Raw genomic sequence first — 22,953 nt, 5'->3', positions numbered from 1 at the left:
TAAAATAGCTATTCAAGATGCTTGTGACAACCTTTCCAGGCCCTGAACTCCCGCTTTTGGGCACCAGCAACGGAAGCGGGATGAAATATCGTTAATCCCTTAAAACACTTGAGCTTTTGGTAAATCAAGTTATTTAACTCTCGGTGAGGTGGTTTTTTTTTTTGTTTTTTTTTTTTCTTCAATGAATGAACTGTTTATAGGAGGTTATGTAAAAACAACAAAGGGAAACCTCTAGAAAGCAAGTGGAGCTTTATTACAGGGAACACCTTGAATAGAAACACACGCGTTTAACGTGTTCATCGGATACGCAGCTTCAGGCCAAATGCCGCAGGGCAGTTTATCTGTAGTCTCCGTATTGTACCTGAAATACAACATCCCCCTCTCCCCTAGGCTGCATGTGATGTCTTCCGTGATCCAGTTTCAACCGGTGTGGGTTGTCGTACCCCCGCACTATACGTCGTCAGTGTTTACCTGCTCCACCTCTCCTGTAAACGGTCGCGATAACTACGTGCAGACGGTACATATAACACACAAGCACACGGTACAATTTAAACATTAACCTTTTATAAACAGACAAAGAGGTCGGATCAGTGGACATATTTGCTGACACATTTTTCCAGTGTCACTCAACACAAACCAAATATATGGTAGAAAGTTCATGACAGTTTTACCTTTTATTTGTTTTGGTTTTTTTTTTTTTTTTACAGTACGAAACCTCAACGTGATGTGGTCAGAGGAGTCAAAGGTTACCCAAATGTAATACTGTAATATATGAATACAGAATTTATTTATTTTATGTGTGTGTGTGTGTGTGTGTGTGTGTGTGTGTGTGTGTGTGTGTGTTTTTGCTGGCCTTTACGTTGTTTTTAAAACAAAGATTAAGATCAACCATCTCCCCATACTTAACATTAACTGCTGATATTGGCCACAAGTGACAGAAGACATGTCGAGCAACAAAAGCCTCCAAAATTTCCCTCCTCATCACGTTCCTTGATTGCTTCTTTGACAAGCCGTGGACCAAAGCTCTTTAGCCCAGCACATGAAAGACGCAGGAGGAAAGCAGCTGTATTCATGATTTATTTCACTGCTTTGTTGCACCAGCATGTGCCGGGGTAAAATGCTTTGGAGACGGCTCGGTCGTGAATTCTTTTCCTCCTCCATTTCGTCACGCCGCATCCTCCTTTAGTCTTTCTTCTCCACCTCGTCGGGGTTGTACACGCTGACCGTGAACTCGCCGGCCTCTGTGCCGTACTTGTTCTTGACCACGAGGGCGTACTTGCCGGAGTCGGCCGTGGTGACGGCGGCGATTGTGATGCTGGCGAACTTGCCGTGCTCGAACTTGAGTTTGTAGCGGTCGTCAGACACCAGCTCCTTGTCGTTCTTCACCCAGCACACCTCAGGCACAGGCTCGCCCCACACGTTGCCAGTCAGGTTCAGGGACTAGAGAGAAAGAGAGGATCGCAGGGGGGTTGGGAGGAGGTCGATGTGGGTCACACTATCGTGCATTCCAAAAGGAGATCTTATCGTGGTGGCTGAGGGCGAGATAAAGAGCCTAACACAGTGAATATCTAAAGTTATTTACCTTGCCCTCTTGGATTGCAACCACATCTGGCAAGCCTCCAACAACACGAGCACGGTCTGAACAAGGAATACAGGAGTGAGCCAAGAATGTCAACCATCAATCCTCCTGTTTCGCAGCTGTCTGCTGACAACATAATATTCACCATTTAACTGAACCAAATATGTTTAAGTTTTAGAAATGACCTTTCTTTAGTTCAGTATTTCAGCAGAGTCATCACATCTGCAGAAAAGCCCATTTCTGGTAATGAAATCTTGACTTCAATCCCACTGAAGCCAAGTTAAAAACTAAATTTAAGGTTTCTATGTTGAGCAAGTGTTACATAATTTCATAGAGCAATACCTCTTGGGAGAATAGCGAGGAATAAATAACCACTTACTTCTCTCTGCGATTGCTGCCGCCCTACGGAAGGAAGGTGACAGGCATTGTCAGAAGCATCTCAAAATGGTATCACGGTTATTACTACGTGCTACAATGGCAGGAAATGTATTCTGTGTGCTTCTGGAAGGGCTCACAAAGTGCACGGAGACTTATTTTAAGCATGTGATGACTGTTACTTTATATTTGTGTAAACATCCTCTTAGGACAGAAGGGCAGACTTACACAAAAGGAAGGACCAGGTTGGATCAGTTTGTTTACTTACTTGAGCCTTTGGAATTCCTCGAACGCCTCCTCCCATGCTGCAACAGAACAAATCACCAATTATAATTTAGTTATAAAAGCCCCAAAATAGCCAATGTTAATGGGATGTCATTCGTTTTACGCCTGGAGCACCTCTCCCCTTTTTTGACTTTCAAAACTTTCACTCACCTCGGCCGGTCAGATCAAAGACTCTCTTCACACCGTCTTTGCCATCAAAGATGTCCATGGCGTATTTGCCCTTGTCCTTCTCAGTGGGCTCATTGATCTTCAGCCAGAGCTGCTCCCCTGTGACTCCGGCTTTAACTCTCTCTGAAGCAGCGATCTTAGCATCTCTGATGAAGACATCGGGAACACAGAGATCAAGTAGACGCTTTATATACTGAACCTCGAGCATCATAAGATCAAGTACACAGAAAAGCAAGATTCAGGTAGGGAGCAGTAAATGCAGTTGACCATTAAAATTTGCATAATCATTCCTGTGTTTAGACCAAAATCATACATGTGGCGAGACTTTGTCCCAATATGTGGATTGTTTTCATACAATCAGAGGATTGTGAAACTATGCTGAGAATTGTAGTTGAAACATTTTCTTACAGCACGATATTAATTACCAGAATCTATAGAAGCACAAAAATCCTTTAGGAATCGAATGCTGCTGCCTTATATTGTAATGCGTGAATAGCTGGTCTCAGATGGGGAAAGCCTGTTGCGACACTGTACATACAAACTTTGAAAGTCTCAAGACGAACGTCTACAGAAAAAACACGTGAATTTCACAAGTGCAAAAACTTGAAAAACATTTTCATGGTGTAATGCGTGAAGCCCATGTAGATTCCCATGAGAAAACCTTTCCGCGTATCTCCCACATGTTATCATATGTTACGACATGTGTCATACATGTGATCACTGGTCCTGTGTGGAAAACATGGGAAACTTATGTGGGGTTTTTTTTTCTGTAAGGGAAAAGCTGTACCGTCACCACGATTGCAACATTTTACAGAAACACAATCTTTTAAGCTTGGATAATTTGGTAAACTATACACACGCTATGCATATGTCTACAATATTAACAGTTTTGCTCCATTCATTTAATTCAGTTTGTAAAGAACAACAAGCAGGTACACTTGAAATCTTAAATATTTGATGTTGACTGCCTTGTGTCTGCATTATTCTTTGTTTTGTTTTTTTTTATCCATGCTTTGTGTGAACTTTAGTATTTGCTTGTAAGACTGCAGTTTTCTGTTTCTGCATCTGTTCTGAAAATACTGTAACAAGGTTTTCATTTCAGTTCTGCTGTATCCCTTTCGTTTGAGCTTTGATGTAGTTTCACCTCCTTTTTCGGTGTCTAATTGTTTTTTTGTATGACATTGACCTGCCGAGCGGCTGGAGATGAAAATCAGACTTGGCTAAAGCGACACTTTCAAAGCAAGCTGTTGTTAATTGATTAGTGCCGTCTCTAATATAAGTAGTACAGCAAATATCTTATTTTGGTCAAATTATTTAAGTTAATGTAGGTAATGGTGTCTTTTATTATTCGTCTTATGAATTCCTGAGAGATTCAAAATTGAAATTTTAAAACACCTGCATCAAAATACAGAGATGAAAATCGCTGTGTTCACATTGGGAAAAAAAGGATGCCAAATATGTAAGTATACAATATCAGTTTTACATACTTGTGGAGCCAACCAACACGCAGGTCCTGATCGTAATATGTGACCATGGAGTAGAGGATGATGCCGTGTTCGGTACTGACAACTTGGACGACACTGGATGAGGTGGCTGGAAAGAAAATAACAAAAACAGACATTTATTTACATCCCTTAGAAATAAATAATGGTACACAATAAAGCATAAAAATGTCGATGTATTGCCGGTAAATGTGTATTGCTGAGGAAAATGTGTGGCCTATGTGTTGTGTTTGACTCACCAATAACCCTGAAGAGCTCATTCATTACAGCTTGGTATCCTTGGAAAAAAAAATGACAAGAGTAATTAAGGTTTCATTGACTGATACCACTGATTTCCACTTTTCCACTTGATCTGCTGCTCCTGAAATTCACCAAGGAGACTTTACCTGCATCCGTCAGATTGAAGGCGCTCTTATCTTTGCCTCTCTCGTCCCTCAGGATGACCTCGTAAACACCCGCATCCTGCTTGGAGATCTAGGGTTTAAAGTGGAAGCCACATTAGTATCCTCGAAGCAATGGTGAGTTCCCGGGAGCCTTTAAACAGACAGGAATACAATATAATTCTTGGGACAGATAACAGACAGAAGAATAGCCAGACAAGAGACCAACTAAACCGAAAAGGTAAGCTTTTCTCCCGCCCGTGATGCTGCAGGCGTTAAGAGGAAAAAACATGGAAAGGATGGAGAAAAACATGGAAAAGGTAAGACGAGGACACATGGAGAAATCAGGCGTCAACTTATGGCAGAAAGCTCATGTCCAGACTTTAGGTCTTGGAGGCAGGGGAATGTCGTCTGCAGGTGGTTTTTTCCTTCCTTTCTCTTTCTTTTTTTCTTGCTTAATAACCCACTGTGAATTAGACAGATAAGCCAGTTATTGCAAATGCGACTGACAGAAGGTTATGCAATGACCCTCTCGTAATGAGTTACACGGTTTGCATGAAACATAAATGTAACTCCACTGGCACCACGTGCTTATTTACAAACCAAATTAAAAGGAGTTTTTAAATGTTTGAATCAGGTGACCAGAGGAGTTAAATGAATTACAGTGTTAGAGATGAAATGAATGAATTAATAACACAGATGAACAGTTTGCTGCATTGACATAATATATAAATCTACGATGTAGAAATAGATCCTTTAAAAATATAATTTAAAAGTAAAAACTTCAAAAGTGAGTCATTTGTACCCATTATGTCTATTCAGATTCCCAGATCTCCAGGACGACTCGGGAATATGAATACTTCTGAAAGTGTTTCATCATTTGTGATTGTGTATGTCAGAGAGGGAAGGTTGGCAGCGCAGCATCTAGCAAAGCTTACAACAGAAGCACAGCTGCATCAGTGCCACTTTTAGCTCTTTATCTCGTAAGCTTGCCAGTCCTCGACAAGTACAGACTCCGTCTAACGGCTGACCTTTCCGATGTTGAAGGTCAGCACTTCGTCCTTTCTTTCGATTTTGTGAGCGTCCTCATCATCCTCGGCGATCTCGATGTATTCCTTTAACCAAGTGATCTCGGTCTCTGGTTTGACATTTCCGATCTGTGAAAGAAAGGAGAGACAAGAGAAAAAGCTGTGTCGCCTGCAGGCTCCTTCTTTGAAGAAATATTAACAGCAGTGTAAACTTTTATTACCTTGCAGTTCAACAGCACGTCACATTCTGGGGTGACAGTAAAGGCGAGGTACTCAACAAAGTGAGGACCTGAGGACAAGAAAAAGAAAATAATTATGGAAACATACTTGCATGATAAGCATTAAACTTATGTGACAAGTGCATGAGATTCCTTACCTTGTTTCCTGACCCATTCTGCTCTCTCAAATTCTGATTTCTTTTGAAGCTCCCTGAATTCTGTAAAATGATAAAGAAAATATGAATGTTAAGTACCAGATTATTAAACTTCTGAGGTTTCCACCACTGGAAAATACAATAAAAAAATCAGCTCAATCCAAAATGAGAAAGATATGACAGTAAGGAAAGGTTGTCTTCTGCTGCCCCTCAATGGATATACACTTAAACTGCAGCAATGAAATACACCTGGCAGAGCAGCCTGAGCCATTATAAATAATCTGAAGGGTGGGACAATTATTCTGTGTGCACATTTAACATCAGTATACAGACAAATCAGAAAATAATGGAAATCTGGAAGTAAAAAAATGATGTTAAGCAGCGAATTTCTCACCATCTCCGATCAGCACCAGACTGGTTGTACCCTTCGCCTTTCCATCCACCAGGTCAAAGGTGTACGTTCCCTCATCGGTGACTTCCAGAGAGTCCATAAACATTTCAATGATGCCGGTGGACTTGTCAAAGTTCATCGTGTATTTCTGGAAGCAGTAAAGCACAAAGAAACCCCCCAATTGATCAGTTGTAATGCTAAGATTGGTCATTGAAAGTTAAGTGAACACAAAACAACATCACAACAAGACACAAATGAGATTTGAGTGTGATTCCCACCTTTCCCTGAGAGATTATGGTGTCATTAAAAGCGTACTCCACTTGGCAGGCAGAAGTTAATTTCTCCACCCGAGTCCAGAATCGAACGCGACCCTTCTCAAGCAGATCCATGGCCATTTCATTCTTGAAGGGGATAACTGGGGAGCGCCATATATTTGAAAGCTCTTGCAGAACCAACTACACATTTTTTTTTTACATTGTTATACCTTTGGGGCTTTAAGTATCTAAATCTGCATTTGGTGCTAAAAAACATCAAAATTCTGGGTAAATGAAAAAAAAAAAAAAATCTGGTGTCAGTAACATATCCCGCTGTTTTGATATTTACCAGGGAACTTGTGTTCATGGCTGATGTCCAGAAGACGTTTGAGACCTGTTGAATAAGAACACAAAATACCAGAATAAAAAAAAAAGGTTGAATGTCATGACCTCTGGAAAATAACAGACACACAGCACTGAATACCCGGAGACAACCCTCAAGATAAAAACACACACTGTATCCCCCAGTTTAACAGAGCAGCTGTTGAAACTGGATAACATACAGGCATGTACAGAGCTGAGACTGTGGGCTGACTCACCCTCCTCAGTGAGTGTGTAGCTGGAGGAAATGCCGTCAGTGTTGGTGACCACACAGGAGAAAGTGCCCAGATCCTCCAGGGAAGGACTGTTGAAGATAGCTCTGGATCTGAAGAGGACAACACAACAACATCATGTAAGGAATGGAGGGAAGGACTTTAGCTGATTTAAACTGCAAAGGTGGATTTTAAGGTTGGGGTAAAATGTTTCCAGCTTGGGATCAAGTGTTGGGATCTTTGGGCACGTAGAGGATACTTACTTGCCCTTTTCGGTGACAATAGTCAGACGTGAGGTGTCTGTGATCGCCTGGTAGTTCTTGGACCAAATGAACTCGGAACCCTCATTCATCTCAGAGCACTCAAACATCATAGAAATCACACCGTCATCATCGACATCCACATAAATCTCCATGTTGCCTGAGAGAGAGGAAATGGTGACTTCAATATTCACAGGTGAAAACAGTAGGAATGTAAGACATGACAGTTAGAGATATATAAAAAATGAAGTTGTGTCAGCATTGAACGTGCGAGTTACATAATAATCACACTCACCAGGGTGAGTCTGGGCCAGGATTGGACCCAAGACTGCTGAGGGCTTTCCAACTCCAACGAGATTTTGAGCACGCACACGGAACATGTAGGATGCACCAGCCTTCAGCCCGGTCACCTGAATCAGCACAAGAGGAGTCGGGGTGAGAGGCAGTTCGAAACTCCTTTATTGTATCGCATGCATATTTCACAGGAAGACATATAGAGGAAGGCTTCCTCACCTTCATGTATTTCTTCTTGTTGGCCTTCTCATGAGCAGCCTTCCAGCCTCCCTTCCCAGCCTCCTTGATGTCCGTGTAGTATCCATTGACAGGAGTGCGGCCGTTGAATGCAGGCGGCTCCCACAGGACCACGGCCGAGGTGTCACGAACCTCCAGCACGTGAAGACCGACAGGAGCACCTTAAAGGATAAATCAAATCATTTAAATAATCAGGGGGGGATTTTGGATTCTCAAACAAACTGTTGAAATCATAAAAAAAATATATTGAGCAAATATTTACAATAGGGTGAGAGTTTCAAAAAAGGAATACAGTCAGAGAAATTTGATATATTTGAAGACATTACTTTATTCAGACGGTATTTGCACTGGAACTCCACTGTGTTCTGATGTTTTAAATATATTTACGAGAATGTACTGCAGCTTACATCAGCTTATTAAATTTAAAAATAAAAACATATTTTTACATGTATTCTGATGATGCCATCAATGGATTATCTATTCGAGACTGGGGCCAATAAAAAGTCATTTAACTGATTATTGTCTAAACTTTTTTTGGCTTAGTAAGTCTTGTATAACTACAACTAAAAATTATTTTAATTTCAATAAAAACTTTAAAATTGTCTATCAAAATTTTGTAAAGTCCAAAGACATCTTCAAATTGTGTGTTTGGTCCAAAGCCAAAAGACTTTCATTACTATCACATTTTTAACCACGTAATGTTCTTTTTTTGCTTCAAAAACAGCTACGATGATTAATTAATCATCAAAATAGTTGCTGATCAATTATCTGTTCATTAAGTAGTCGATCGATAATTTAATTGTTTCCACTCTAATACCTACTTGCTAAATTTTCGGTTCGTTGTTAGTGTTTAGGTGAGCATGTTGTCTCGTACCTGGGAGAGTAATGGTCCACTCCTTGCACTCCAGAGCTGCACTGGCCAGAGAGGCTTTACTCACACCGGCCATGTTCATGGCGCGCACTTGGAACTGGTAGATGACGTTCTCCTTCAGGTTCTCGGCCTAAAAGACACACACGCAAATTATTAGAGATTATTAAAAAAACGTAAATTCATAATACTCAAGGACACAGTTCAATTCCCACAGAGTGCTTGTACTCATAAACAACATGTTAATGAGATACAACTGATGGACGAAATGTGATGGGAATGGGAATTTTGACTGATATTCACTCCTCCATTCACAGTGAAGTCTAATCAGTTCCGTTATAAATGTAATCGATAGATACCTAAAGTACAAGATCTTACTTTATAGGAGGTTGTGGTCAGTGCCTGGTGGTTCATTTCATGCCATTTCCCAACAACATTTCCCTTCACGGTCCTGTAGTCCACAAAATATCCCCTGACGTCGGCTCCTCCGTTGCTAGCAGGAGCGGTCCAGCCCACCACCATGTAGTCCTTGACGGCCTCCAGCAGGGTCACGCCGCTGGGCTTCCCAGGTGTGGCTGTGGTCAGAGTGGACAAGCTGGTCAGCATCAAATGTAGGACAAAACATGAAATAGTGTGTTGAGAAAGATCATTTTCAAATATTCAAACTCTCTTTATTCAGTGAAAAACTCATAATTTCATACAGGTGGCCTGGCATTAGCAAAATATTGGGCTGATCTTAGTGTTCATTGGTGTTAAGATATCACAGTAACTACAAGTGCTACAGTTAAACATGCTTCATGCTTTGCACACAAAAGCAACACACTTTTTTTTAAGAGTCATTTTAACGGATAAAATACTTACACTTGAAGACAGAAGCAGGGTAACTTTCACACTAAGAAAATCTCCGAAGCCAGGCGAGACTCTCATTACGATCATGCTCTATAAGAACAGTTTTAGCCTTCACCTTGGCCATGCATCGAGACGCACCCCTAAAGAGTTATCAAACAGTAAAACAGAGCTCAAGCAAAACCAGCTTTACGCCGAAATCAATATTTATACAAAATAAAAACATTGAAAAAAATTAAAAATTAAAAAATAATGGGAAAATGACAAGATGTACTGCTAGTGATGAGTATGTCATGCATACACATGCAGAATATCAACCTGCTGTTGCATAAACATGTCATTTGCATTCATGAAGTGCAAAAATACATGGATATTTAAAAAATATATTTAAAAAAATGACAATAAAGATGAGATATCGTGGGTTAGTTAAAGTTGTAGTGAAAATATTATGCAGATATTATGACTTTAGGATTCTTTTAAAAACAGAAAAATCCAAAGTGTATGTGTATATATACAGTCATTCTGTGGATAAATAAATGTTTAAAAAGAATCGGGATGGGATGATGGAGTGAGAGAGAGAATGGGTTCAATGCTCCAGGCAAAGTGAACAATGGAGATGAATAGTGATGAGAACACTCACAGATGGCAGCCTTTACAACCACAGCATCAGAATTGGGGGAGCTCTGGCTATATCCAGCAGCGTTCACTGCCTTTACCCTGAACACGTAGTTGGCCCCGGTGGTCAGGCCATGGCACACAAACCTGAACAGAATACAGACAATATCATTTCACTCAGTTTCATTTTATAAACAAAAGGAGAACGCTTAGATTACCAATACCGACTGGTTGTTCAGTAATCCAAAGGTTACTTGGGGACATTGCTGCTCTGGAAACAAAATACCTCAGTGGATTTATGGTATGTTTATGTGGGAAAGTTCCGACCTCCGAGTGGGAAAATGAACCTGAATGTCTGTCGAACTCTGAATATCCTACTAGGAGAGTGAGAGATCTTAAAAACCTCTGAGAAGTAGATATGACTTTAGTTGACATGGCAGCGTTTATGGTGAAAGGAAGAAATATACTTGCTCTAAATTATGGATAGATAGATGAACAAAAAACACAGTATAAATGAGCAGCACGTGAAATATTTGAATGACAGCTTTAATTTCCTGCCCTCAGCGACCTGTGGCAGAATACTTTAACTGTGTCTTTTAAATTCCCCCACCTGGTCTGCTTGACAGGTTTATTGTTGCAAGGCATCCAGTCCTCCGTGCCCACCACATTACATTCAATATAGTAGCCAACCAGGTGACTGACATCTTTAGTGGCCCCCCAGGAGACCACCACAGAGGTGTCGGTGTTCCTGCAGACCACTGGGTTACCTGGAGCTGACGGCAGGTCTGTCGGAGAAAGAAAAGACTAAATACAGTTAACAGGAAGGGAAATTAATGCAGAAAGGAGGAGCAGGGGTCTGCAATGAAGGAATATGGCTGTACAATAAACCAGTGATATTAATCTCCTTCAGCCCATTGCAGGAGTCTCTGTATGCAACAACGGTACTGATACACAACCGAGGTTTGCTGGCTCACCCAGTTTATCTCCAACTGTGATGTCTCCTGTGGATCCAGACGACTCGCTCACACCAGCGGAGTTGCAGCAGCGCACACGGAAGCTGTAGGATTTACCCTCTGCCAGGTCAAACAGGGCGAAGCGGGGAGACTTCACTGGCATGCCGGTGTTCACCCTCTGCCAGGTGTCTGTCCCTGACATACACTGTGGATGGCAGAGAGGCAGAGACATGACTGTGGTCAGGGAAATCTGACAGTGGGAATTTAACTGTCTATAAAAGCAAGGTATGAAGGTTGATTAGTCTCCATATGTTTATCTTCTACATATCAGTAGAATAATAGTGAAGTTGCCTGCCTTTTCTTTCATTGATCCATTGGAACTAGCTAATTTGAATTAAGTAAAATGATCCAATCCCCCCCAAAACATTTAAAGTAGAAATATGTGTTATTTTTGGTCTTTCTTTTTGTTTACATAATAATGTAAGAACTGACCAAAGGTCATCAGTTATGAATTAGTACCTTGACACTTGGCACATTTACAGTGATGTTAATCAATGTGCATAATATGTTGAAAATCATCTTGCAGTATCCCTTTTCAATTTATAGTTGAGGTATTGGCAGCAATGTAAAACCAAGTACTGAGTAGCTTCAGGGTTTCATAAGAGAATAGTTAGATACCAGTTAAGTGATTTGCTGGATTGCAAAAGAAAGAAATGTCAGATCACTGATTTAAACTATCATGTTTCTGAGAGACAGTTTCCCATTTGTCCTCACCTTCTCAATGTAATACATGACTCCCTCATGACCCCTCTGGACTGGGGGCTTCCAGGCAAGCACCACATAACTCTTGGTTGCCTCGGTAACCACAACATCAGACGGTTCTCCGGGGACGACACCAACTGAGGGGGCAAGCGGACACTCATCATTTGAAGGTGGTCGCTTCAACTGGGTAATTTATTATCAGTACAAGTCAGTTTGGCTGGTTATTGGCAGTATACCGTTAAAATACAGTTGAATTTCAGCACCAATTTCCAAAACAGCAGCATTTTTTATAGCTTAGTTTTTTTACAAACAAATTTTTCCTATAAAAAATAATGTCAAAAACATGAAATGTTCAGTATTTAATGTCTTTTCAACACAAGCCTCAATACAGAAACTCTGTCTAAATTGAATGCTGTCTGGAATTATAAAAACATTCCTGATTTGTGAGTGATCAACTTTATCTAAAGAAAGGACACTTTTAAATCAATATCCCAAATGTTGCATAAAAACCCAAATACACTGCAGTGGCAAAGAATAATGTTTTTTTTTTTTGTTTTTGTTTTTTTCATTTGATTTATGGTTCAGGAAAAACAGAACTTCCCGTGCCGCATTAAAATAGATCTGTGTACTGAGGCAAGCCCAGTATCTACAGTAAAGCTGAGAACAATAAAGTATATTTTCATGTTTGTGTTGCCTTATCACTTTTTAATTACGGTAAGTGATTGAATAAGTTCAATGTTGTTTATATATCTGTTTAAAGATTAACACCTTATCATTTGATACACCAGAAAAACATATCGTGAAAGTAAATAAGTAAAGTTTCTCTCTATTTGGAGACAGTCAAAGAAAAGAAGTCTACATTCTTCATTTGCTTCATCAGCATGAGACGGTGGCTGAAAACAGTTGTCCAAAGTTGTTTGAGAGTTTCTAATGCAGTGATTCAGAAGGGAGTAGCTGGGTGGGATGTGGATTTCAGGAGGCGGAGCTTAGCTCTGATTCACTCTGGCCTAATTCACTAGCTTTTGTTTGGTCAACACAAGAAAGCTAAAAAATGCCTGACATGGTGACTTCAAAATCTATTTCATTAATCTGTGATGACATTTAAAGTTTCCATACCAGTGCAATCCTCCTCTGTGAACTTGATCATCCCAGTAAAGGGTGCTGAGGGACCAGCTGATGGGAGAAATAAAAACAAATCCATTAAGAAATGCAGTTGTTTAAACCTGTCGGTGAGACTCTGGCGTGCCTCTCACCTCTGAGACGGGCTCTGTCCGAGGGATCCATGGCGACCACAGCGTCGGAGACGCGAGATGGGCGGCTGACTCCGGCCTTGTTCAAAGCCCGCACCCTGAAGATGTAAGAATGGCCCTCCACCAGTCCTGTGACGGGGAAGCGGGCGTACTTGACTGGGGTGTCATTGCACTGAGCCCAGTGATGGGTGCCCACCTCACACCTGCCAACACAAAACATCTACAAGTTAGACGTGTGAGCACTGTATTTGAAATACTTGCAGCGTGTGATAGTGCCCACACAGCAAGTGAACAGCTGATTGACGGGCAGGTATAGGAATATATGTAGGTGTTATTTATCTGGAAGGTAACATTCATCTGTCAACATCGCAGCTCAACAGACATCTAGGAGAGATTTGGGTGAGTGCCACGTCTCTGCAGTATTACTAAGTTCAGCTACACAGAAACAAAAATACAACCAGTTTACTCTAGATCATGCATACAGGAATGATACTAGAGCAACGTAAACTGAGTTAAAATGATTCTATGTAAGTGAACCGTAGCAGAGTGACCTGACCAACCTGTCGATGTAGTATCCCAGGATGGAGCTGCTGCCCTCCACTGCTGGCTGCTTCCAGGTTACCACCACATAGTCCTTGTTGGCATCGTGACAGCGCACATCCAGGGGCGCCACGGGAACACCCTCCACCTCCACATCGGCATCTGGCACAACACACACATCCAAGAAGACACACACACACACACACACACTTCTGAGTAGCGCTGTTTCTAAATCAGGCCGATCTCCATTGCCTACTCAGTTTCCATTTTCTGACCTACTTACGTCTTTACAGTACAGTGTGTGTGTGGTGGCACTGTAACTAGCCAAGATACATTACTTTATATCGTGGAAACATGAAAAAGGGGACTTTAAAGATTCTCTCTTATTGATAAACCTTTTGGTTTAAACAGAGCACGCTCTCTGTAGTGGCTTTTCTGACATGCAGACAGATATAGAAAACAGCATTCCTCAGAGGAAACTAAACATCTCATACGCAGCGTTGTGTCACTTAAAGACAGCAGAATTGAACAGTTCCCTCCACCACATCTGTAATATGTTGCTTCATATAGCACATAATGCTATTTAAAAAAAAACAAACAAAAAAACAAACACTGTAAGACTTGATGGTCTGTAGCTTCAAAGCTTAATTCAATTTTCAGAACTAAAAAGCTAAAAGTCTTTGTTTTTACAATGAAATCACACTCTGTTCTTTACCTCTGACAAACACATAGGCAGAGTAGGTGTCGAAGCCAGATTTGGTGTTGACGCGCAAGGTGTACATGCCCTCATCTTCCTTGTTGAGGTGGGAAAGAGTGAGTGTGGCACGGTCCCCAGACCAGTGGGTGTGCACCCATTTGGAGGGCTTCAAGGGGACAGCTGATGAGACAAGTCAATAAAAACAGAGGTGGGATTGGACACATGAAGCGATATAATATACAGTATTTGTGAGGGAAGATAATGCACTATTTTCATTCTTCTACTTACAGTTTCTGTACCACACAACTTCAGGCTGGTATTTTTTCACGGTGGGATAAATGATGACAGAGCAGCCCACACTCAACGTCTCCCCCTCATAGCCAAAAGCCACTTCAAATTTGTCAATGATGGTTGTATAAAAGGTGACACCATGCTCAGCGCAGAAACCATCTGGGGACATGGAAAATTATATCAACTTCATTGAGTGGATACAAACAAAGACTCACATCCAGCAAACATTTTCATTCAGTAGCCCACTATTTTCTCTCTCTGTTGTTCTGTTTTTGGTCTCCACCACTAAATGCTGAAATACGCTCGCCAGCTAACTTTGTGTGGCTGCAATCTGTGTTTGAGCCAGTTGTGTACATTGGGTTTTTAGAATGTTTTTCACTAAAAATAGTTGCCTGTAATAGCTGGTGATGGAGGCGATGACAGTAGTGACACTGAACCAAAACACTAACATTATTGGCTGTAATAGAGAAAAGGCTGAAAGATGCTAAAATACTCTTCAGCTGAGGAGCTGAGGAGAACAGAGGGTCACCACGAGTGACCTTTTGGACACTTTTGATTGGTGCACTTTTACGTTACACTTTTAAACTTGATGTCTTGTGTTGAGCACCTCATTACCTCAAATGTACAATGTATAAAATATAAAAGTGTCTCACGTGGTTTCGGATCAAGTGGGCCTGCTTCCTTTTCCTCTTGGAACCCTGTGGAAAAATATATTAAATTATGACAAACTGTGAGCACAAAAAATACTTTTCAACTGGTGAATGAGCTTTGAAGACTTTGTTGCAGCCTGTTTCTCTCAAGCAGTGGTTCTCAACTGACGGGTCCTGACCCACTTTTGGGTCGTGGGGACATTTTGATTGGGTGGCAAAGCTGTGCAAGAAAAAAAAACTTGAGGGGGTAAAAAAGACAAACTTTTATTTTGAAGGCAACAGAAATTCTGCTGCTGTGCTTTTATTTTAGAGGCCGTAACACTCTCGACACAACTGCAGGACCGTGCCGAGTTTAAAATGGCACTATTTATACCTCTACTTCGAACTTTGACCTCTAACTGATGGAGTAGCTGCTGTAGAGAAATAGGGAACAACATGTGAAAGAAAACAGTTAATGAGTCACCTACTTTTGACAACAATAGTGGCCACAGAAGAAGCTTCCCCTTTCACATTGAGGGCCGAGGCACAGTACTGAGCCGTGTCCAAGAAATTACAGCTGAAAATAAAATGCACACATGATAAATGATTGGCAGATCTTTTTTCATTGAGCACCGTTAAAAAAATTTGTTAGTTTGTATGATGTGCATTAATTCTAAGTGAGGCCATGCAGTGACAGCTGAATGATTACCTACTTCTTGATCTCCAGGGAGTGCATGTTGTAATTGCTCTCGACTGCGTACTTCTCAGTGTGGGCCTTGGCATCAATGAGTACGTTGTTTTTGTACCTTGAACACAGTAGAGACAGCTTGTTTTTAGTTACAATTGCCTTTAGAGTCTTTAATTGCAGAGGCGTGTGTGTTCATGCTGCAGCTGTGGGAAAAAGTGGCTGATGACGAGAAAGTATTGATGGAAACTTCCCTGTGACACACACACATGACTCATCGCTCTCATCAGCCTCAGGGAAGGTGGTGATGAATGGACTTGGACTTACCAGGCTACCCTGGGTTTGGGCCATCCAGCCACAGTGCAGTGCAGCTTGACAGTCTTTCCCTCCCAGACAGTCTGTCCACGGGGCTTGACGATGAACTCCGCAGGGTGTGTCAGGCTGTCTGGGTTCATTTTCTTACGAAACTCTGACCATTCCTCCATCTACAGCATGAGAGTGAAGCCAGGTTGCGATGTAAAGCACACAATATATATATATATATATATATGCCTGTGTCATTGCTAATCATTTTAGAGTATGAAAAGGATTTACCGTCTTGACCATTTGCAGGCGTTCAGCGGATTCCCTGACATGCTTCGTTCTGCTTTTCTTCTCCACCTTAACCTCCATGGCCTCCCGGGACTCCCTGACAAACAGGTTCCTCATGGCCACATACTGAATCCCCTCCTCCGTGACATCATCCTCGTGGGCCTCCATCAGACCCCGAACCACGTCATGACTGAAACAACCCAGACCACCAAGATGTGAAAAAAGAGGAATATCCTTCAAAATCAGTTCGGTGTCAGTAACTATAAAATGTAAGGAATGATCAGTTAACTGTGTTTTGCATATATATTACTCACTTGGCTCTAAATACCGGAACAACATAGCCGATCACTTCTTTGTCCAAGTCCATCGCCAGGTAGGTGCGTTTGGCTCTCTTGGGTAACGGGCTCAGTTTAACCACCTCCTGCACCTTCTCTGTCTTCACAGAGGTCTTCTGGCTTCAAGGTAACAGACAACAGTGAACTCACGTGGACACCAAATGGTTCCATGTACAGATTGTGGTGCACTCTGTTGCATTTAAAAAAAACACATTACAACATAAAGAATAAGGTTGGTGAAATTCTGTTGTCTTTATGGACAGACGAGTACCACCAATGAAATGATCCCAGTAAAAGGTGTTTTCTGTGTGGTTAAAGACTGGTTTCGAACATTTCTCTGTGCTATTGACCTCCATTGTTGCCCAGAAACTACCACAAACACATCAGTGAGCTACACCACAGGGCTGGGTGACATGCTCCTTCATTACAATGAACCAGGGCGCTGTGGCCCTATAGACGACAGAAATGGTAAGAAATGATCATTTCGCTGCAGTGTATTCGCTCTTATCACAAAGTAATCAAATACTGCTGCAGCTGTTGTTATTGTTGCGTTGGTATTGGTATCTTCAAATGGTCTACACCATTTGAAATGTAGTGCTTCGTGCTTTCAAACGTATAATATAATTCAGTGGTAAGGCGTTGATCCCTTGAAGGAAATACTCCCAAACAAATGTGCTGTCTACCCTGTTTGAGTAACATTTGCTGAATACTGCAGTGCCGAACCATTTTATAAAGTTACTGGACATTTTTTAACCATAAGTCCTGCACCGAACTGATGCTCCGCTACTTTTTTTCTCCAAGTGAAGAAATAACATGCTCACAAATTTAAATTATTGACATTTCTTATGTGCTTGAAGATCCGGTCATCTCTGAAGCGTGTGTCGTGCAAGAGAGCCAGTAAAAATGAATTGAATGGTCAAAATTGTCATATTAACATTTAAGGTGTATTGATTGTTTCGCAATGTCAAATCGAAGCCTCGTTTCGATCAGCTACGTTTTCCCTATTAAAGTTACTGCATTACTCATTAATACAACCTTAACACTTACTGCATGCCATTTATATTAAAAGTCCTTGTGCACGAATGTCACAGGTGTGCCCCAGTACTTAAACAAATATCACTACACCCCTGCCTTTAAGGTCCTCTGGAGGCTGTACCTTATTTGTTGTAATGCTATCTGTGCCTTATAAACACAGCGCAGTATATGCACCACATTTGTTCGTAATGATCAAAAAAGGGAAAAAGATATATTCAGAAGAAAGACTTCAAAGCTGCAGTGCAATATAAAAATAACAAGAACAACATGACCCATACTGAACCTCTGCATACAAACCTTTAAATAAATCTGCTGGTTACATAAAGACATATTCAGCTGATGCTACAGTCCAGTTACTCAGAGAAGATATATTTCCGTCCACCCTCCAGGACCCCGACCCATATTACACCCTGATTCATTTCCCCATCAGCCTCTCAGACTTCCCTACTGTCCGCTGGGTTTATAAATGGAACCGGAACTGGTGGATATGCAGCCAGGTGGAGAGGTTCATTTTAAAGCCCTGCTTTCCTTTCGCAATCTCTGCCAGGTCTCCCCTTGTCTTTCCATATTGTCCTGGAGGAAAAGCAGGATCCCGCGGCTTTGATAAGACTCTACTGCATACTGTGAGGCAGGATCAAGGGGGGGGCTCAATGCACAAGCAGGAGACAGACACATGGAGAGAGTCTCACCAAAGATACCTGCAGTGTCGTAAAGTTACTTTGACTGCTGAGTCACCAGTTGTGTTGAAAGGAAACCGTTTGGTTCAGAGTAAAAAAGGAAAGTCAAAAGTGTAAAAAGTTATACTGCTGAAAAGAGCATTTCATTTCTTAGAGTTTGAGAAGCTACACTGTGTCAGTCGTAAGGTTTGAATAATAAAAGTTGGAAACTCAGACACAAAGTCTGGCTTTACAAAATACGACAAAAAACACCAATCAACTTGATAAGTTATATGTTGATCCTGGTTTAAGAGTTATTCAGTATTAACCTTTAGTGCACAACCAGCTACAACCTCCTGACTTCCATACAATGCCTACGGTTGGCCCGATGGCGACGTCTCGTGTCATGTCCACAGAAATAGCTCAGCAGTTCATGAATATATCTGGCAACCCTTCACCGCAGCTGAAATTCTTTCCTTGACCCCATTTAGAAAGTTCTCCTCCTTCCAACATGTACACTGAGCCCCGCAGCTTCAAGGACAAAGAAACTCTCACCGTGTTAAACGCTGACGAGTGTTAGTGACACAATGGAAGATCGAGATATATGAATCAATAAGTGACGTCCTTGACAGCTTGAGGCTGACTTGTTTTGATGGTTAGTATCTCTTTAACAAGGCCTCGTTCTGGGCTTTGATAAAACCTCGTCTCAAATCTGACACAGAATTCTGAATACAAGTTTAATCAGCATAAACATGAAGGAAGTGATGAACAGTCCCCCCGTGTTTAATTAGAAATCTCTATGTTAATACCTCAATGCCACGTCCTGTTTTTTTTAAAATTATTTTTATTGTTTTTTAATTTTTTTTATATATTTACGGTATCAAGTTAAGGCTGGAAAATCTATGGTCATCGGTACATCTTATATTAGCACACCAACTTGTAGTGATTTCAAATAAGCTATTTTTTTCTTCATTCACCAATTGACTGTTTGGTCAGAAAGATATCTGACAATAGCAAAATATTTGCAAGGTGACATCTTAAAATTGCTTATTTCATTCAATCAATGGTCAATAAACAAAGCTATTCAATCTAATGTAGATAAATAAATAAAAGCAGGAAATCTTTACACTAAAGAAACTTTAAGTAAAAATTTTAAAGAGTTGGATTTAAATAAATATGTGATCACTTGCTAACTGTCACAGAATCATCACAATGGTGATTGAGCCTGTGATCCACTGATGAAAAAGCCCTTACATTTGCACATGAACTCAACAAAGTTTGTGTCTGCAGTCACATCTTTGGGAAAAATCACAAGCAAAGTTAATGACGCGTTTTCCATCGCCTGGCAGTGGTTATTCCCACCAGAGAGGGACGGTGGTGCTAACGCAACACGCACACTCTTCGACTGCCAACTGACTGACGTCACACACTGTTTGGATCTCTGGAAAGTGAAGTTCAACAACATGGTTGCGATTACTGCTTTTCATCACAGGTTCCGCCAAAAAAAACCCAAAGTGGAGATCTTCGATATTGTAACTTTAAACCAGTCATTTCTTGAAAAATTACCAATTTGCAAGTTGCTATTATAGTATTCTTTGGACTTTGCATGGTATATCAATGTGCTAATGGCTAGAGCGGCTAATTATCTTACGCTTAAATTATTTCATATAAATATTGCATGTTTTTTTTTTCTCTCTTAAATACATGGTTAAGTAGTTACAAACATTACAACCACACAGAGCTGTACACTTGGACTAAACTCGGTCTTTAAGCAACACCAATTGGTACTTCGACTAGACTGCTTTGAGAGTTGACTTCTTTGAGTCAAGTTTTGAAGGCAAAAACACTTAATAATAACTCATGGTAAACTTGTATAATATATCTTACAGGGATTCAATTATTAGACCTACAGCATGTATTGTCAAGAGTGAGTCTGATAGCTTTGTGAGTTTTGAAAGGAAAGTGTTCAAATACTATCATTCTTGCCTCGCAGTTTGCTCGTGAAGACTGGATACTTGACTTTAACTTGAAAGGCCACTCTGCTACACCATCAATGAGAATAAGATAAAACCCTGACGTATCATACAAGATGAAGCTCAATCTGTATATGAATACCCGCAAATAGAAAGCACCTGCTCTGGTTGAAAGCACTAATTCCCCTACGCGCTTTTTCTTTCCTGCTGCTGAACACACTTCGCTCCAGACCTTAAGTACAGCGTTAAATATTTGAAAGAGGTCTGCTTGAACGCATTCATCACTCCTCGGGTTATGAAAGTGGCATATTACATCAAGGGAACCTCATTTTTTTCTTTTTGAGCTTTCTGGTGCACCTATCATACATGAATTTTGGACCTTGTGTAGTCTTACCGACGGCTGGAGCTCTTGTAAGTGGAGAAGGACTGCTTGCTAACGGACGACTTGGTGCTCAGGTAACAGCTGCTCTCATAGTGATGCTGCTGCGTCTCCTGCTGTTGATGCTGCTGCTTCTGCGTCACTTGTAATGATCGTGACATCCTGAGGGCCACTCCGCCAACTTACAATGAATGTCCTTTACTTTACCAGCTCTGTAAATCAACCTCACTGTTATTATTGTAGATTTGATTTTAGGGGTTAGTCCCGAGCAGGGGATGGTGATTAGATATTAGGAGTGGTGATTTAGTTATAAAAAAAAAACAACACAATTTTAAAGATGGCAGTAAGATGGTGTTATGATGACTTTAGTTTGATGGGGGGAGCTGAAGTGTTAGCTCTGGTTAACATCTACGATACGGTGTTAAATGACGCGACGGGTAATAAATAATCAGCAGCATTGATTTCTCAACACTTGTCTTATTGGTTTTATGTCTTTAGAGATAATATGTACATTTCAATTCAGATTTCAATTCAATTCCTTCTCCAGCAGGGGGATTATTAAGTGTTTTGTGATGATCTGCTGGGAAAAGCACAAGATATTTGGGAATGTCTTAATTAATTTGCAGGCTTTGGTTGATTATAATAACATAACTAAATGGTTTCAACAAATGATTATGTGCTTTATTGTTTAAATTAATTATTTTCATTTTATTCATTTCACATCCATCACAATGTCCTAAACTCAGTGTTGGCATATTCAAACTGCTTGTTTGGCCAATAAAAGTCGAAATTCAAAAAGTTTTCCGTTTATTGTCACAAAACAAGCAGATCAGAATAAGATAATTTTTTGACATTTTGAGGAACATAAAGAATTATTTATCATCACAATTTTTGCCTATTTTTTTCCTGTGAATCCACAAAGCAATTAATCAGATAAATGTTTCTGCTCTTATAGGAATCCCTCAAGTTAGACAAGTTAAAAACATGAACCACTTCCTCTGGGTACAGCCCTATCAACATGTAACCGCGGGGCACTACAATATCTATAAGATCTGCACTTTACCTGGATTTAATTTATGACAATAATGAATAGTTCAATATGTACTCAAGCAACACCCACTGTAAGCAGTATATGCCCTCAAGAACTGCACACTAAACTGGACTGTAAGCCATGAGGGCACACAGTGCATAAAGAGAGAGAGAGAAATCTGGGTCATAGAAACCTAGTGTTTTTTAAGGTGAAGTTTATGTTAATGGGATAGATTAGGATGATATTTCACTGCAGTGACACACATGCAGTCTAATCCACAAGAACACCGTATTATGAAATGAAGAAATCCTTGTTAGAAAAAGAGATGATAAACAAACATGGATTAAAACACATTATTCAACAAAAGGAATCAATAAAGTGTAAGTAGGCCTCAGGCCTGCAAAATCAAGATTTTCAAAAGATGACCAAGTGGCATGAAATAGAATATTTTTTCAGTATTAGAGACAGACTTGTTAATAAAATATATGCATCACTCACCACAAATCCACCAATCCACAATAGTTGCAAATAGGAGAAAAGGTGTGTTATTCCAAAAGTAGCTAAAGCAAGTTCAGATCCAGGCAAAGCAGCAAGGGTGAGGGGCAGTGGACAGGACAGCAGTCCACAGAACAAAAATAATGCTGCCACTCGGCAGAATGCACAAGACACCGTCACGACCTTTTAAGGCTGGGGCAGCTTTAAATTTAGATCATGAGACCATGAGAAGGGCCAGAGGAGCTGAGGGGTCTCTCCCTGGGCCTGGCCATACTGTACTGCCTCAGTGGGTGAAGTGGAAACCTTTATAGGGAAATCGTGGGCCTATAGCACCTTAGTGCTTCTGCCGCCCCAAAACACAAGGGGTCTAGTTCTCTTATCTGAACCAAACACCTGACGGTTTTAAGTATTCACTCTACAGGGCTGCAGCAGAATGGGACCTTAGACAACTTACTTGTTTGTGACATCGGTCCGCACTCATTCTGCGCAAAACCACGCAGTTGGTCCACTCCTCAGCTTAACATTGAGATAAAGAATCGCTTCAAACTTCACTTTGTTCTCAGCTTTGGCCATGTTCGTATGACACACGGGTAACTGCTGCCCC

At 40.9% G+C, this 22,953-nt stretch overlaps 1 protein-coding gene across 2 annotated transcripts; it reads right to left on the bottom strand.

Annotated features, from left to right (window-relative positions):
• Positions 1-547: 547 nt before the first annotated feature.
• On the bottom strand, positions 548-22,492 carry myom1a (myomesin 1a (skelemin)). Of its 2 annotated transcripts, XM_069157722.1 has the most exons (38): positions 22,353-22,492; positions 20,840-21,036; positions 16,761-16,901; positions 16,450-16,636; positions 16,183-16,340; positions 15,884-15,976; positions 15,659-15,747; positions 15,195-15,239; positions 14,539-14,700; positions 14,269-14,430; positions 13,574-13,715; positions 13,017-13,216; positions 12,880-12,936; positions 11,776-11,900; positions 11,023-11,206; positions 10,659-10,833; positions 10,074-10,195; positions 8,966-9,162; positions 8,594-8,720; positions 7,702-7,880; positions 7,484-7,598; positions 7,192-7,348; positions 6,935-7,041; positions 6,685-6,729; positions 6,360-6,496; positions 6,085-6,229; positions 5,694-5,753; positions 5,539-5,606; positions 5,321-5,446; positions 4,672-4,755; positions 4,296-4,383; positions 4,149-4,187; positions 3,895-4,000; positions 2,390-2,553; positions 2,223-2,259; positions 1,959-1,981; positions 1,583-1,638; positions 548-1,440 (listed from the first exon to the last, which is right to left on the bottom strand). In XM_069157722.1, exons 2-38 carry the CDS (start codon positions 20,983-20,985, stop codon positions 1,183-1,185), a joined length of 4,506 nt encoding a protein of 1,501 aa, XP_069013823.1. In that variant the 5' UTR covers positions 20,986-21,036; positions 22,353-22,492; the 3' UTR covers positions 548-1,182. The 2 variants fall into 2 exon arrangements, with proteins under 2 accessions (XP_069013823.1, XP_069013824.1); XM_069157723.1 differs by lacking the exon at positions 20,840-21,036 and having other exon boundaries at positions 22,353-22,491.
• Between the last annotated feature and the right edge of the window lie 461 nt (positions 22,493-22,953).

This window comes from Embiotoca jacksoni, unplaced genomic scaffold (genome assembly GCF_022577435.1).
Source record: "Embiotoca jacksoni isolate LCO1_2020_lvr unplaced genomic scaffold, fEmbJac1.0.p SCAF_22, whole genome shotgun sequence".
NCBI lineage: Eukaryota > Metazoa > Chordata > Actinopteri > Embiotocidae > Embiotoca > Embiotoca jacksoni.
The sequence above is the reverse complement of the archived record's forward strand: the minus strand, read 5'-3'. Positions and strand labels throughout refer to the sequence as shown.

Bases quoted from the DNA above. Each gene is read 5' to 3' on its own strand.
- myom1a (XM_069157722.1), bottom strand. From the start codon at position 20,985: ATGTCACGATCATTACAAGTGACGCAGAAGCAGCAGCATCAACAGCAG. The intron at 16,341-16,449 runs GTAAATCCTTTT...CTCATGCTGTAG, and splicing joins GCCTGCAAATGGTCAAGACG to ATGGAGGAATGGTCAGAGTT. The intron at 10,196-10,658 runs GTGGGGGAATTT...TATTCTGTTCAG, and splicing joins AAACCTGTCAAGCAGACCAG to GTTTGTGTGCCATGGCCTGA.